The sequence below is a fragment of the Cetorhinus maximus genome, chromosome 13 (assembly GCF_964194155.1).
Source record: "Cetorhinus maximus chromosome 13, sCetMax3.hap1.1, whole genome shotgun sequence".
Lineage (NCBI taxonomy): Eukaryota > Metazoa > Chordata > Chondrichthyes > Lamniformes > Cetorhinidae > Cetorhinus > Cetorhinus maximus.
Genome location: NC_135891.1, coordinates 94,356,415 through 94,371,075, shown reverse-complemented (window position 1 = coordinate 94,371,075; position 14,661 = coordinate 94,356,415). Strand labels below are relative to the sequence as shown.

The 14,661-nt window shown below is 41.0% G+C and overlaps 1 protein-coding gene across 1 annotated transcript in view; it reads left to right on the top strand.

Moving 5' to 3' along the window:
* Positions 1 to 14,661, top strand: part of ranbp3b (RAN binding protein 3b) — a 112,411-nt gene that overhangs the window by 59,702 nt on the left and 38,048 nt on the right. Inside the window, exon 9 of the mRNA XM_078554746.1 lies at positions 2,687 to 2,820. Coding sequence (XP_078410872.1) covers positions 2,687 to 2,820 — 134 coding nt within the window. The remainder of the gene's footprint in view (positions 1 to 2,686; positions 2,821 to 14,661) is intronic.

Genomic DNA, 14,661 nt, shown 5'->3' with positions numbered 1-14,661 from the left:
TATGAAAGAATGTTGCATAATTAGCTCCTTAAATAACCAAGATTCAGAGCTTTATTTCAGACACATCAGTTAGGAAAGTTAATGTGATGAAAGGGGCAGAATCATGATTGTGTTGAATCTGGATTCCCTTACTATGATTTACTGGTAGACAGTCATGGAAGTTTACAGAGAGAGATAGAGAAAGAAAAACTTGCATTTATATAGCGCCTTTCATAACCTTAATGCCCCAAAGTCCTTTACAGCCAATGAATACGTTTGAAGTGTAGTCCCTGATGTTGGAAACTACAGCACAAATTAGGCCATTCATCCCATTTTGTCTGTGCTGATTTTTCATTAGAAAAATCAAAAAATAATCCTACAGCCCTGATATTCCGCTGTTTAAATTACTTATCCATTTTTTCCTTGATCCCTATTATTTCTGGCAAAATCAAAAGTAAAATACTGCCACTGAGGGAAGCTTGAAATAAAAATAGAAAATGCCGGTGATACTCAGCAGGTCTGGCAGTATTCAGACCTGACAGTGGAGACAAACAGCTGATGTTTCAGGTCGATGATCTTCCATCAGTCCTGATGGAAGGCCATAGACCTAAAGCAAATCTTTCTCTCTCTCCACAGATACTACCAGACCTCCTGAGCATTCCCTTCTGGCAAAATATTCCATGTTCTCTCAATCTTCTGCATGATGAATACTTCAACTGAAAATGAATGCCCAAAAACCCGAGTCAAGTAAAGACAGTTATTCCATCAAAACTGCTTCTTCAAGAGTCTATATGTTATTCACCACAACCATTATTGCCTGTTGATCACCTAACATCCCCTGGGAAAAGTGTGAACAGGCCCGTTAATATCTCAAAAATACTCATTACCCCCTTCTGTACAGATCTTGTTTAAGGATGTGAGTATCTCCCTCCCAGCCTCTCCACCCTCCCCAAAATTAGCTGCCAGCTGTAGGAGTTTGTTCTACATGTTTGCTATCCTCCTCAGGACAGGAATTTTTCTTCCTAATTTCTAACTTTGCTTGAGGCGTTGACATTTACTTTACAATTCTGTGGCTCATTATCCAAGGTAGAGGTTTACTTCAATATTATCTATGCTTTTAATTAGACCTGTAGTATATATTCCTCAATCTTTTCACCAGTGAACAACAAAAATGTTTAGTTACGTGTTTAGCCCCATAAGGCCAGGAATCATCCTGGCCATTCTTCTCTGAACCCTTTCCAGTTCAGCTACAGTACATCCTTCTTCAGATAGGGTGACCAAAACTGCAAATTTTTACTTGTCATCTGGCTGTGTGCATGGATAATACCCAATTATAAATATTAATCACTAGTACTGATACTCGTCAAAATTTTTTAATTTTGTAATGAATCCTGTTTTGAAATTGTAATCTGAATCTTCGCTTTCAGGTTAATATTTTTCACAGTCTAGCTACTGGTGATGTTATGGATTAAAATTTAGTAATTCTTCCACGTCATCAGCTTGACCCATTGTCGTCTCAATTGAAGCACTCCTCAAATGAGAAAATGCAATGTAAATTTGTCAGTATAAACATCTGAACCCTTTGAGCTTTAATAAGGAAGTCACTATCTTTCGGCGTTTAAAAATTACACAGCTAGGTAGTGGTTTACTTTGTCTGGAGGACAGTTCTTGAATTACAATTTGGTTGCTTGGATAGATGAGAAATATCACCTACCCAAATTGTAAATGTCTTGACTTTCACTATATTTCCTCCTTGACAGTTCCGCCCTTCAACTATAACTCTGCAGCTGAGAGTACAGAAAGGCTGCAGAACGGCACGCTCCCGAACTGCTCACTAAATTTCCTTGGTACTGAGTATCCAGGACACTCTCAAAAGTGGGAGTCACAGAAGAAATACTGGGTAAATTCAACAAAGCTGTTATTGCTAGCACGACATTTGGAATAGGAGCATGTAATATCAGCGAATCACCTGTGAAATGGTGACTCCTGTCAGTTGCCCATGCAAGGTTTTCAGCATAACTCGGTATTGATTTTAAAGTGTGCTTTATAAACTACAGAGACTGATGAAATCTAAGTAAAAAGAAGGGGTTGAACAGCATTGAAAGAGGTTGCGTGTGATATTATTATGTTAAGGAGGCAGAACCCACTTTACCCTCCCATCCCTATTGTTGGTTTATGTGGCTATTGTCATGGCTATTGCGTGCCGTGTGTTTGCCTAAGATTGTGGTTGTTTTCACAGTTGTAGCAACATAAAGGAAATTGAAAGAATTAGAAATGGAGAATAAGTTGTGACCATACTAAATTCTAACTGAAAATTTTCTGCTGTAACTGAGATACCAGCCTTTCTTTAAAGTGCTTAAACAGTAGAGTTTGTGTAAGGAAGTATCTCCTTTAACTGAGCATTTCTGCAAGCATTTGCGATACAATCCAATCTCCTGTATTACAGAAGATCCATTTTGCTTACTGAATCTGATCTGTAGAGTTTGCTTCCCACTACGTTTAGATGGTTTCTAATGTGTGTGCCAACATTCTGCCTTTTGAAATGAATGGGTCACTTGGAAATGCAGTCGTGAATATGCTGCATACCTGTATAGCCTTATCTTCCAGCAATATCCACTCCTGATAATTATTCTTTTTCAAGTAATCCAGTACTGTATGAGAGTGGCACAACTGAATCTAATTGCAATATTATTTATATATATTCCAGTTGCCAGCAGTGGCACCAATGGTGTGAGCAAACAAACTGAGGAAGGTATCACAGCCTCTTCTGTAACCTTGAACAGCACATCAGATGAAGAGACTCCATCTATCAACAGTTCTACAGGCACAGTTAGTCATACGGTATGTAACACGGCTGGAAGCAATTGGAATTTATTGATTTTTGAAACATATAAACAACAGTAAATGTCTAACAGCAATACAGATATGGTCTACATCATGATGACCATAATTTTTATTTCTTAAATGTTGACTGAACTGATAACCCTCAAGAAAACTCAGTTAAGGTTTCATGTTAATTGTTCTCTCATGGATCCTTGTGCTTTTTTCAATATTACACGTTGGCCATATTAAATTTGCATCTGCCCGGCCATGTGGATTTGCCAGCAAAGAAATAGGCAGTTGGTTTTCTCTCAAAACCTGCAGATGTCGCCGTGTTGGCAGTCAAGAGTATACAAAGGTAACTTAGTAAGGATTCTTGTAGTTCTCGCTCCCTCTTTGACATAGGCGAGGTAGAAAAGTGGATGAGAGTTAAACCTTTAAACTGAAGTTAAAGCTTCAGTTACATACACAGCCAAGAGCATTGAAATTTGCATTTCATTGATGCATCAGTCTGCCTTTGGACTCCACCCAGATTTTTTGTCAGGGTTTACTCCCTTAGTCTTCCACTATCCCCGGGTACCCACAAGGCAGTGGAGCTATTAGTCCATAGTTGGGAGTTTGATTCATGAGTGTCAGGGTCTGTCCACATGCCAGTGGGCCTGGAAACTGCATGTCTGGGGTCTGAAGCTTTAGCCTGGTACCACGAGTTTCCGTGTGTCACCATGAAGAGGCACAGCCGAGGACTTGCCTATGGAGAGGCTGTGTACTTATAGGAGTGACTTAGACTAAATATGTCATCTTTCTGGCAACTCCTGTAACCAAGCCAGTGCCAAACATGGTGCTTTGCATTCTTTTGGACTCAACCAGGGAGGTTGAGAGGGAAATCCCGATTCTTGGGCAGTGCAGGGTTTCATAAATTTTGTCCAGGCTTGTGCCCTGGAGAAGACATTCCAGTTTCACTGCAGAGCTTTGATACAACATGGAAGACAGCAGTTATGAATGAATAAGCCCCACTCGATTGGTGTAGAGAACAAGTGCTATGAGCTGTCTCTGACGGTGGGAAGGGCCATTGGTACCCCACTGGTCAGCCACCAAATCCGGGCAGCCCCAAAAAATAAGATTGCTGACCCACCACAATCTTATCTGTTTTGCAAATGAAACAAAGATAAAGAAATAAGATGCCAACTCTTCAGTTGGCAAGCTGGATTGTCAGGACCATGTGGGACTGACAGAAGACTTGCAGCAGTTCGATAACGTACAAGACAGGAACATACTTCGAGACACTATCTACAATACTGCACTCTCAACAGATGGGAAGCTACAGCAGAAAAATGCTGACTGGTTTGAGGCTAACATCAATTATGATGGAACTTTTATTGAAGCCAAGTGGTCCACATTCATTAATTAGAAGAGAGATCTGAGCTAGAAGACTCTGAACGCACCAAGAGCAGCTTGAAGTCCAACAGACAATGCTAGGCAGTGCACCAATTACTAGTGGTTATGACTTTGCCAGAATATCCGGATGTCCTTTGACACACGGAATACTAGGGGCATGTATGAAGGGATCAAAAAGGCGACAGGCCCATCAGCAAAGAAAACAGCTCCATTGAAAACAAAGGTGGGGGAAGTCACCACTGACTGCAGTAAACAGTTGGAGAGATGGGTAGAACACTACCTTGTTGTACTCCAGTGAGAACACTGTCACTGAGGAAACTCTAGACACCATAGAAAGCCTGCCTGTTGTGGCAGAGCTGGATATCAGATCCACAGTGGGGAAACTTAACAAAGCTATTGACTTGCTTGTCATCGGCAAAGCTCCTGCCTGAACTCATCAAGCATGGGAAACCAGCACCCCTACAGCATCTGCCCAGACTTCTTTGTCTCTACTGGAGGGGGGAAGCAGTGCCCTAGCATATGAGTGATGCAAAGATTATGACCCTTAAGTGCGACCACAGCGATTGTAACAACTATTGAGATACCTCCCTGCTGAGTATTATGGGAAAAGTATTTACCTGTGTTGCCCTTGTCAGACTGCAGATCCTGGCTGAATGCTTCTAGCCCGAATGCCAGTGTGGTTTCAGAACTGGAAGTTCTACAGTTGACAGAATCTTCTCCGTCTGGCAGCAGCAAGAGAAATGCCATCAACACGTGTATTACCTTCGTTGATCTCACTAAGGCATTCAACCATAGTTAAGCTGCTGGAGAAGATGGACTGTCTGCCAAAGCTGCTCAATGTGATTTCCTCTTTCCATGATAACATGATGGGTAAGGTTAGCTATGACAGGGCAACATCAGAACCCTTTAAAATCTGCAATGGGGTCAAGCAGGGTTGTGTTCTGGCACCGACACTCTGGTATATTCTTCTCTTTGCTGCAGTCATAGACCTTCAGGTCATCTACGGAGGGTGTCTACTGACAGAAGAATGTTCAGCCTCACTCTTCTGAGGCCCAAGACGAAGTTGTGTCAAGTCCTCATCAGAGAGTTGCTCCACACTGATGATGCCGCACTAGCATTCCATACTGAGGAACACCTTCAGCTGCAAATGGACTGTGACACTGCCAGGCCTGTAAAGAGTTTGGTTTGACCATCAGCATCAGGAAGATAAATGCCATGGTCCAGGGTGTTGGCATTATGCCCTCTATCAGCATTGTCAATGTGAAACTGGCAGATAGCTTCATGTTTCTAGGCTCCACAATTGCCAGCAATCTGTCACAGGATGCTGAAATCAGCACATGCATCGCCAAAGCTGCAACTGTTATGTCCAAGCTGAGTTAGATAGTGTGGAACGACAGCAATCTGACTGAGAGCACCAGACTGTAAGTTTACCAAGCCTGCACCCTCAATGACCTCCTCTACAGTGGTGAGACGTGGACAACATATGCTAGGCAGGAGAAAAGACTGAACATTTTTCACCTTCGGCGTCTCTGACATTTCCTTGGCATCTCTTGGCAGGACAAGGTCACCACTCAGAGGTCATGGAGTGTGCTAATTTCATCAGCATAGACTCATTGCTAATCCACGGCCATGTTCGTTGGGTGACTGGCAGCCATATATCCAGAGACCTTCTGTATAGTAACTGCCCACTGGGTCACAGTCTCCTGGGCATCCATACCTCTGCTGCAAGCGAGGTATGAAGATGGCAGTCATTGACACTGACAACTGGGACTCAGTCACTGAAATGGCTTTGACCTCTGGAGGCTGACTGTTTGGAAGGGCATTAGAAGAGGCGAGCAGAAAAAAGGAAAAGGGCCCGGAGAAAGGAGGCCAATGAATCGTGTACCTTCTCAACCCACTGTCTCCCTCTGCAGCAAATGCGGCAGAGACTGCCATGCCAGAGTGGGGCCCCTGAGCCACACCAGGCGATGCCTGATGCAGAGTTGACCAATGCGGCGCATACAATCGTCTTAGAAAATGGACGGCTGCCATAAAGGCCACAAAGTAAATTGACGCATGGATTTTGAATTGGGTATGTTTATGCTAGTATAAGCCACTTTTTTGTGTTGTTTGTTTTCTGATTCACTGTTATATGAGAAATGTTTAACATAGCTGTAATGATGCATGGTATAAATTGTCTATGTCACTTGTGAGGATGCCTGGCACAGGATGTCTCTATGCCTGGCACAGGAGTGTAAGTAAACAGGGAGGCAAGGGTGGTGGGGGGGAATGATTAGTTCCTTCCTAAACTACATTCCTCCACCTATCGTTTTTTCCTCGCACTGGGACATGATTTCACTATCTTGCCATCTAGGCATTGTGTGAGCCTACATGGGGACAGGGTATTCAACTGTTTATTTCGTAATGGATCATGTCATCTGTACTCTGCACAAAGGTGGGTCCTTGGCTCATTGTCTGTTGATGCTTCACCCTGAGCCATTTATTTGGCAAGTTTGTGTGAGTGGTGGTTTGTCATTGCCTTCTACTGTTGGGCAGGGTGAGGAGGCAGATCCCAAGTTTACAGTAGCCGGAACAGGAATCAAACCCATGCTGTTGACATTATTCTAAACCACATGCTAGCCATCTGAGCTAACTGGCACCCCCTTTGTCGTGGATCTGTAGAGGAATAGAGATCAGTCAAATCATGGATGGGCAGCTGAGACCTGTTCCTTACAATTCCTGTGCCATGTGGGAACTTCAGGATACTTCATGCATTTTGGGGGACTATAGGTGCAGGCAGTGTCTCCAGTTGCTTGAGCTCAAGCTCGGGATTTGAGGGGCAGCTGGAGTCACTGCGGAGTCACTTGTACATTTCAGGAGGTGGTCACTCCACAGGCAGTAATAGTTCTGGATAGATGGTGGCCACCCACCAGAGTAGGAAGAAGAGGAACTATAGGAGTCTTTGGGATGTGTGCCACTCTCAAACCGGCACTCAGCATTGAAGACTGCTGGAAATGACAGCACCTTGAAGTGAAGTCCAACCAAGGGCAACAGTGGGCACAAAAATGCACAAGGGAAGCTGCAAAGAGTAAAAACGCTATTGTTATAAGAGATTCCAGTTAGGGGGAAAGACAGGCCTTTCTATAACCGTTATGAGTCCCACATTGTTTGTTGCTTCCCTGGTGCCAGTTTAAAGGATATCACGGAGAGGATGCAGAATATTCTGCAGGGGGGAAAGAAGTGAGCTAGAAATTCTACATACAGGTACCAATAACATAGGTATTGAGGATCTAATTTTCAAGAGCTAGAGAGGAAGTTAAAATGTAGGAATTCGAAGGTAGTAATCTCTGGACTACACCTAGTGCCACGTGCTAGTGAGAACATAAGTAGAAAGATAAGATTCATTGTGTGGCTCGAGGCATTGTGCAGTAGGGCAGGCTTTACACTCTTGGGACATTGGTCCCAGTCCCTTTGAATAGTTTACACCTCCTGCTCCAGAACTGGCCCCAGTGTGCTCGCAGCAAGGTACACTAGTGTGGTTGGGGAGGGTTTAAACTAAATTGTTAGGGGGGTGGGAACTAACATAGAAGTAAAGAAGATTAAAGTGCATGAAGGATTGAGAGTTTTGGATAATGCTAGAAGGAAATGATACCATATTAGATAGGAGCAGACTAAGAAGGCCTACGAATGCAAAGACAAATTTACAATTTGTGTATGTACAGGCAAAGACAGAATCCATCTGGTTAAAGTTGAGAAGCAAAAAGGATATGATCATGCTACTGGGGTATTCTGTAGACCTTCAAATAGTGAGAGATTGATGAAAAACTGCAGGGAAATTAGAGTTGTGCAAGAATTATAGAGTGGTGATACTGGGGGACATTAACTAAATATTATTGGGATAATATTAGATTAAAGGGTAAGGAAAGAGAAGAATTTCTAAAATGTGTCCAGGAAAACTTGCTTGATCTGAATGTTCTCAGTCCAACTAGGAGGGAGTTATTGCTGGAGAATGAGGTGGACCAGGTGGGTCAAGTGTCAGGGTAAGAGTGATCATTGCTAATCTAAACGTGATGATACAATGGAGAAGAGCAAAGAACAATGTAAAGTAGAATTTCTAAATTGGAATTGGGCTAATTTCAGTGGGATGAGAGGAGATCTAGCGAGGGTAAAATGGAACCAAAGGTTGACAGAACATCAAATAAACAAAGGCAGTTACTTTTGGCATAGGTTAGGTACATTCTATTAAAGGTGAAAGGGGAACAAGAGCCAGTGCTCCTTGGATGACAAGAGAGATACAGAATATGATGAAACAAAGAGAGACCGTATGATGTATGTCAGATGAATTCTCCATGCCAGAACCAGGCCAAATACAATTAGTTGAGAGGTAAAGCGAAGAGGAAAATAAGACTGGCAAAGAGGGAATATGAAAATAGAATGGCAGTTAACATAAAAAAGAATCTAAACATCTTTTACAGGCATGCAAATAGTAAACATGTAGTAAGAGGTGGAGTGGAGCCTATTAGGGACAATGGAGGTGGTATATGCTTAGAAGTGCAGGGCGTGGATAGAATACTAAATTACTTTGTATCGGTGTTTCCGAGGAAGAGGATGCTGACAAAATATCATAGAAGCCAAGGAGATGGTAGAGATGATGGATGGTATGAAAATTGATAGGAAGAATGTACTGGAAAAACTGGTTTTGCATAGAGTGGATAAGCCACCTTGTCCAGATAGTTTGCGTCCCAGGTTGCAAAAGGAAGTGGAAGTAATGATAGCGGAAGGGCTTGCCACAATTTTCTAATCTTATCTAGATACAGGAGAAGGCACCATATAATTGGAGAGTGGCAAATGTGACCCTATTATTCAAGACAGGATGTAAGGATATTCTCGGTAACTATGGGCTGGTCAGTTTAACATTAATATAGGGTAAGGTTTTAGAAATAATAATCAGGGAAAGAAAATGAACAGGGATTTGGAGAGGATTGAGTTAATTAAGGAGAGCCAGCACAGGTTTGTAAAAGGCAAATCATGCTTAATTAATCTGACTGAATTTTTTGAAGAAGTAATAGAGAAGGCTGAAGAAACAGTGAGGTTGCTAGACAGTGTAGTCCCCCAAGGATTGGTGCGTGACTTGGATATCGGAATATAACAAATTTCATAATTTGGCAATGATTCCAAACTTGGAGGTGTGGCTGGCGGTGAAGATTATGCCAATCGACTGCAAAAAGTCATAGGCTAGGAGAATGGGCGGACATGTAGCAGATGGAATTTAATACAGAGAAGTGTGAGGCAGTGCACTTTGGTGGAAGGAATAAGGAGAGGCAATATTGGCTTGATACAGGCTAAATGACGGTTCTAAAATGTGTACAGAGACAGAGGGACCTGGGGGTTCATGTGCATAGATCTTTGAAGGTGGCAGGACATATTGAGACAACATTTAGCAAAGCATAAGAGATCTTGGGCTTCATAAATAGAGGTATTGAGTACAAAAGTAGGGAAGTAGGGAAGTTGTGCTGCACCTGCCTAAAGCTCTGGTTAGGCCACAACTAGAGTATTGGATCCAGATCTGGTCACCAGTTTAGGAAGAATATGAGGGTCCTTGAGGGTGCAGAGGAGATTTCCTAGAATAATTCCAGGGATAAGGGATTTTAGCTGGAAAATTAGGTTGGAGAAGCTGTGATTGTTCTCCTTGGAGCAAAGGAGATCGAGAGGTGATTTGATCAAGGTTTACAAGATTCTAACTGGGTTAAATACGGTAAGCAAAGAAAAACTGTCCCCATTACCTAATACTACAATGACTATGGGATGCAGATTTAAAGTTTTGGGCAAGAGATGCAAGGGGATGTGAAGAAGAACTTTTTAAGCAGCGAGCCAAAATGACCTGGAACACACTGCTCATGAAACAGAGATGATGAATAATTTCAAAAGGAACTGGATGGGCACTTGCGCAAAATAAACTTCCAGGTCTGTGGTATAGAACAGGGGAATGAGACTAATTGGATTGCTCCACAGTGAACCAACATGGACTTGCAGGACGAATGGCCTCCTTCTGTGCCGTAATAACTCCATGACATCATCAGTATGTATGTTTTCCAGCCCGAATCAGTGGATATAGGTTAGGAATAGAAATCTTTGTTGATTTATTCAGAAAAGATCAAGCTGATTGTACCACTTTCACCATTTTCCTAGCTGTTTGGCAAATTCAGCACCAAAGATTGAACCCGAAACCTTCCTGGTCCGTAAAGTTCATTTAGTATTGCATCTCTTTAAAATTTAAGATTTTTATTGAAACTTTTCTCAATAATATGTTAGTAGTGTTTATAGGTGCACTTTGTCCCCCGTTATCCAGGATTATATATCTTGTGCACTGTTCCCTTGGAGATGAGAGTGCCTGGAAACTTAACAATTATCCTAATTGGAATGATCTGTGCAATAGACTTGAGGCTTTTAATGGCTGAAGTGACTAAAAATATGCATACGATGTGAATGGAGGAAAATGAAATATAACATAATTCAGAAGATGTTGAGGGTACAGTACTAAACCGAAAGCTGTTGAGCAAATACCATAAAGGAATTAATTAAATGTTCCAGTAACTTCTCCTGAAGAACAGTTATGGTCCTCTCTGTTCAATCAGCACAGTTTTAATATTTATATGGCAACAACAATCCCCTTTTCATCCTCTCTGTAGTATATGCCTTCTGTAATTTGGAATTGAATGGTCATATGTGCTACATAAAGCATAGATTACAACATCCACTCCATTAAGTTCCATCTGAAAATTGTGAGGTCAACTTCCAAGCTACAGCGTGTTTTTGTTCTTATTAAACTGAAAACTAGGTGCAGCAGACGCTGCAAATCTGAAATAGAAAATGTTGGAAACACTCAGCAAGTCAGGCAGCATTTATAAAGGAAGAGAAAATGTTCATGTTTGAAGCACAGCCCTTCGTCTGCTCTTACCAAATTAATGGCCTTTTGAAGTTAAGTATCCAGCCAGTTATCCTTCATAAGTAAATATAGTTAATAATTAAGTAATATGAAATTCAGTGAATAACATCTGGAAATATTCAGCAGTGGTTAATGGTATTTCAGTTGAAGCAGTGTAACTGATACCAATAACAAACAGAATTTCCCATCTTAATCTAACATGCATTTTTGACTGTAAGTGCACTTTCATTTACATATTTCCCACAGAAATAGTAGATTACTTATTACAATAATTAGAAAACTAAAATTGGTTTATTTATATTGTAGCTGTCACCAGCAGTTAATGTAGCAGGGCATCAACTTGATCCTGGAATTAAAGTGTATTTTAGTTTCAATTCTTGAATAGCTGCACTTTTTTCGAAGTCTTGGACAAAGCCACACACAACAACACAATTAAATAATAAAACTCTAGTATAAAACTTCAGGCATACAAATATCAGGTTATAAGAGTTGTGTTTATTAGCATAGGCTGGGGCTATTCATGAAGAACAAGTCTGTTGGCAATAAATGGGCAATCCTCAAAAATATTGTGTAGGGAAAATACATACCTTGTGTAGTAAAGGAATGGGAATGATCCTCCAAAATGGATCAAAAATGAAAATAAAAATTCTCAAAAAAAAACCCCAAACATTCTCAAACATTTAGAGGATAGCTAGTTGGCAGAATATGAATTATACAGAAATTATTCATGTTAAAAGTAAAAATAAAGTTTAATCTACTTCATTTTTAAGGTAGAATTACCCAAGCTGCAGTTTGAGGGATTTATAGGTATGGATTGATCCGCTGTCATGTCCAAGTAATGTATGTTGGCAATAAATAAAGCAAAAGGACACTGGATGAGAGTGCTAAATCAAAAAACTTCATATTCCAAAAGTTGTTGGAAAACTCTGCATTGCCCTGGGTAGGCCGCACTCTGAATCCTAGACATAATGCAGTAGTTGATCCAAAGTACTAATGGAAAGAACTGAGAAACAGATTGACAAAGTGTCCTTTCAGCCTCTTAAAAACATTTTGTAGAGAATCAATGTCATTTATGTTCATTTTTGCTAAAACGATACGATGCGGTAACATGTTCAGAGTTGCAAAGAGTAAATTTAGGCCAAACATCATGAAATATTTCCAAAGAGCGTGATGAACAGCTGAAATGGGTTTCCAGGAAGGGGATTTGGGGCCAGACGTTGGACTCATTTTCATAAACAGCTAGACGCTGCCATGGATGATTACAGGATTGGTGTTCTGGAAAGATGAAATCAAATGAACTGAAGCATCATCTTTATCTGGACCTACGTGGTGAACACTTCCACCACCCCTTTCCTAAGAGATAGTGGTTCACAGTTTGCATTATAACACCCGTATGAACCAACTTCTGTAAAAATAGCCTGTTTAGTTTATCAATCACATATGAAAATTTAGTTATGTTTCACTTTAACAGCAGGATACAAGAATGCAGAAAGGTTTTAGTCCGAGTAGGCCAGGAACATTTTGGATTTTTGCAATTTCTACACAATATTGACACAATCATTTTTAATTACTGAGTACACCATTTCTATAGCAGTAACTTGAAGCACATGGAAACGATGGGATGTCTGTCTCCTCAGTTTTTCACTTGGTTCAGTGTTCCTGTCTGAAATATTAGTATGGACTGCTTGGTATAATCAGGGCTATTTCTGGATGACGCCCATTAACATGTTGCTATAAATGGATTTATAGTTCATTAATAGAATTGCCCATAGTGCAGGCGTTATTCTTGCCCAAAAAGATTTCTGTATTTTCTCACTTATATAATGACTAAGATACAATACCCCAGCTATACTCCTGTGACTTTTGTCTGTCTTATGCTGTAAGTGCTGGTGATGGCATACAACTTTCTGCTTTTGCCAGATATTCTTGTGTTCAACAGAAATATTTTAATGAGGCAGGCAGAATCTAAGTTAACCTGTTTCATGGGTTTAACTGTGGCTAGATGGATAATTGAAGGGAGGCGAGGACAACAGCTTCAGAGAGAAAATAAATGCCTTCATAGCCCCGCTTGGGGCTGGTGGCTTCCAGCCCCCACCTCACTGCTTCCAAACTCTCAGTCCCCTGCCCCAGTACAAAGACCCTCTGGGTTAGGAATCGGACCCACCCCCTCTCCCCTGCCGACGGTTGTGGATTGGATCTTCCTGGTCCTGCAGCCTGCTCCAGAGTCCTCCCTGCCCGACTAATCCCGCAAATGAGTCTGACTTCTGGGGAGAAATCTGTTGGGGGTGAAGGGCACTTGCTGTGGTTCAAATTCTATCATGAGCAAGGAGACCTTGACTTCCAGGTTTCCTGTCTGAAACTCGGAGCTCTTAACCCCACACCGCATGCATAATCCATTGAATCCGTTCCTGTTTAATACCCTTCCCTCAGGCCTTAGATTCTAGACTCTAAACTACAAACCAGGTTTTTGAAAGTAAATGATAGACTAGATGAATATTAATATGCTGATTTCACTCAATTGCAGAATATTTCACTCAATTGCAGAATATTTCACTTGAAGCTGTACAGAAGTAATTGAAAACACTTTTCTAGTATTGCTGAACTTTGACCAGTGTCTATTGCAAAAAAAACTTGTCTGTCTTGAAGAACTGTCTGTTAACTTTCACGAGATACCCTAGTGTTAGAAACTTTGTCACTCCATGTGAACCCTCAAACTGTTGATACTTATGTTGCAGACCAAGTGGCCTGAGCCTCACAGTAGATAGCAGACACAAATCCGCAGGTATTCCTGATCACTTAACTTTAAATTGATTGTTTTCAGAATAAAGCAAGCATATGTTTGTCAAAAGATGTGTTCCCTAGATTTGACTGAAAGCAGCTATGCTCTCTGTGTACTGCTAACTAATCCTTGATCCTCATCAGTACGAAATGCATGAGCTGCTGGAATGTGACTACTGCATTTTTCATTGTGAAAGGCATGTTTGTAAACTTACAAAACTCTGATGTTTGGTACTTAAAAGGGCCTTCCAATATTTTTTTTTGTAGTTTTGAGGTATTCGGCACCATTTAGCTTTGCAATGATCTTGTCTGCAAGCAATTAACTTTTGAGTTATTTAATTTGTGGTAATCCAATCAGAATTGAGCAGCCATATTTTTCTTAGAATGAAATCTCACATTTGCTTGACAGTATTCAAGACTTATGTAATAACTGCACTAAACAGGTTTGCTTGAAATCAGTGACTAAGAATTCCAACAATTTTTAAGTCGACAAAAGCAAAATACTGCAGATGCTGGAAAACTGAAATAAAAATAGAAAATGCTGGAACTACCCAGCAAATAGGGCAGTATCTGTGGAGAGAAACAGAATTAATCTTTCAGGTCGAGTTTGACCCTTCAGAATTTTTAAGTCATTTTGGTTACTGACAGTCCAGATGACCATCTGCAATTAACCTAAAGAGTGAGAATCCTGTCAGTTACTGGGTTATCTCTTTTATACACAGGCAAGAGTTAAATTCCAGTCATGCGAGCTTTAATCACTGCCT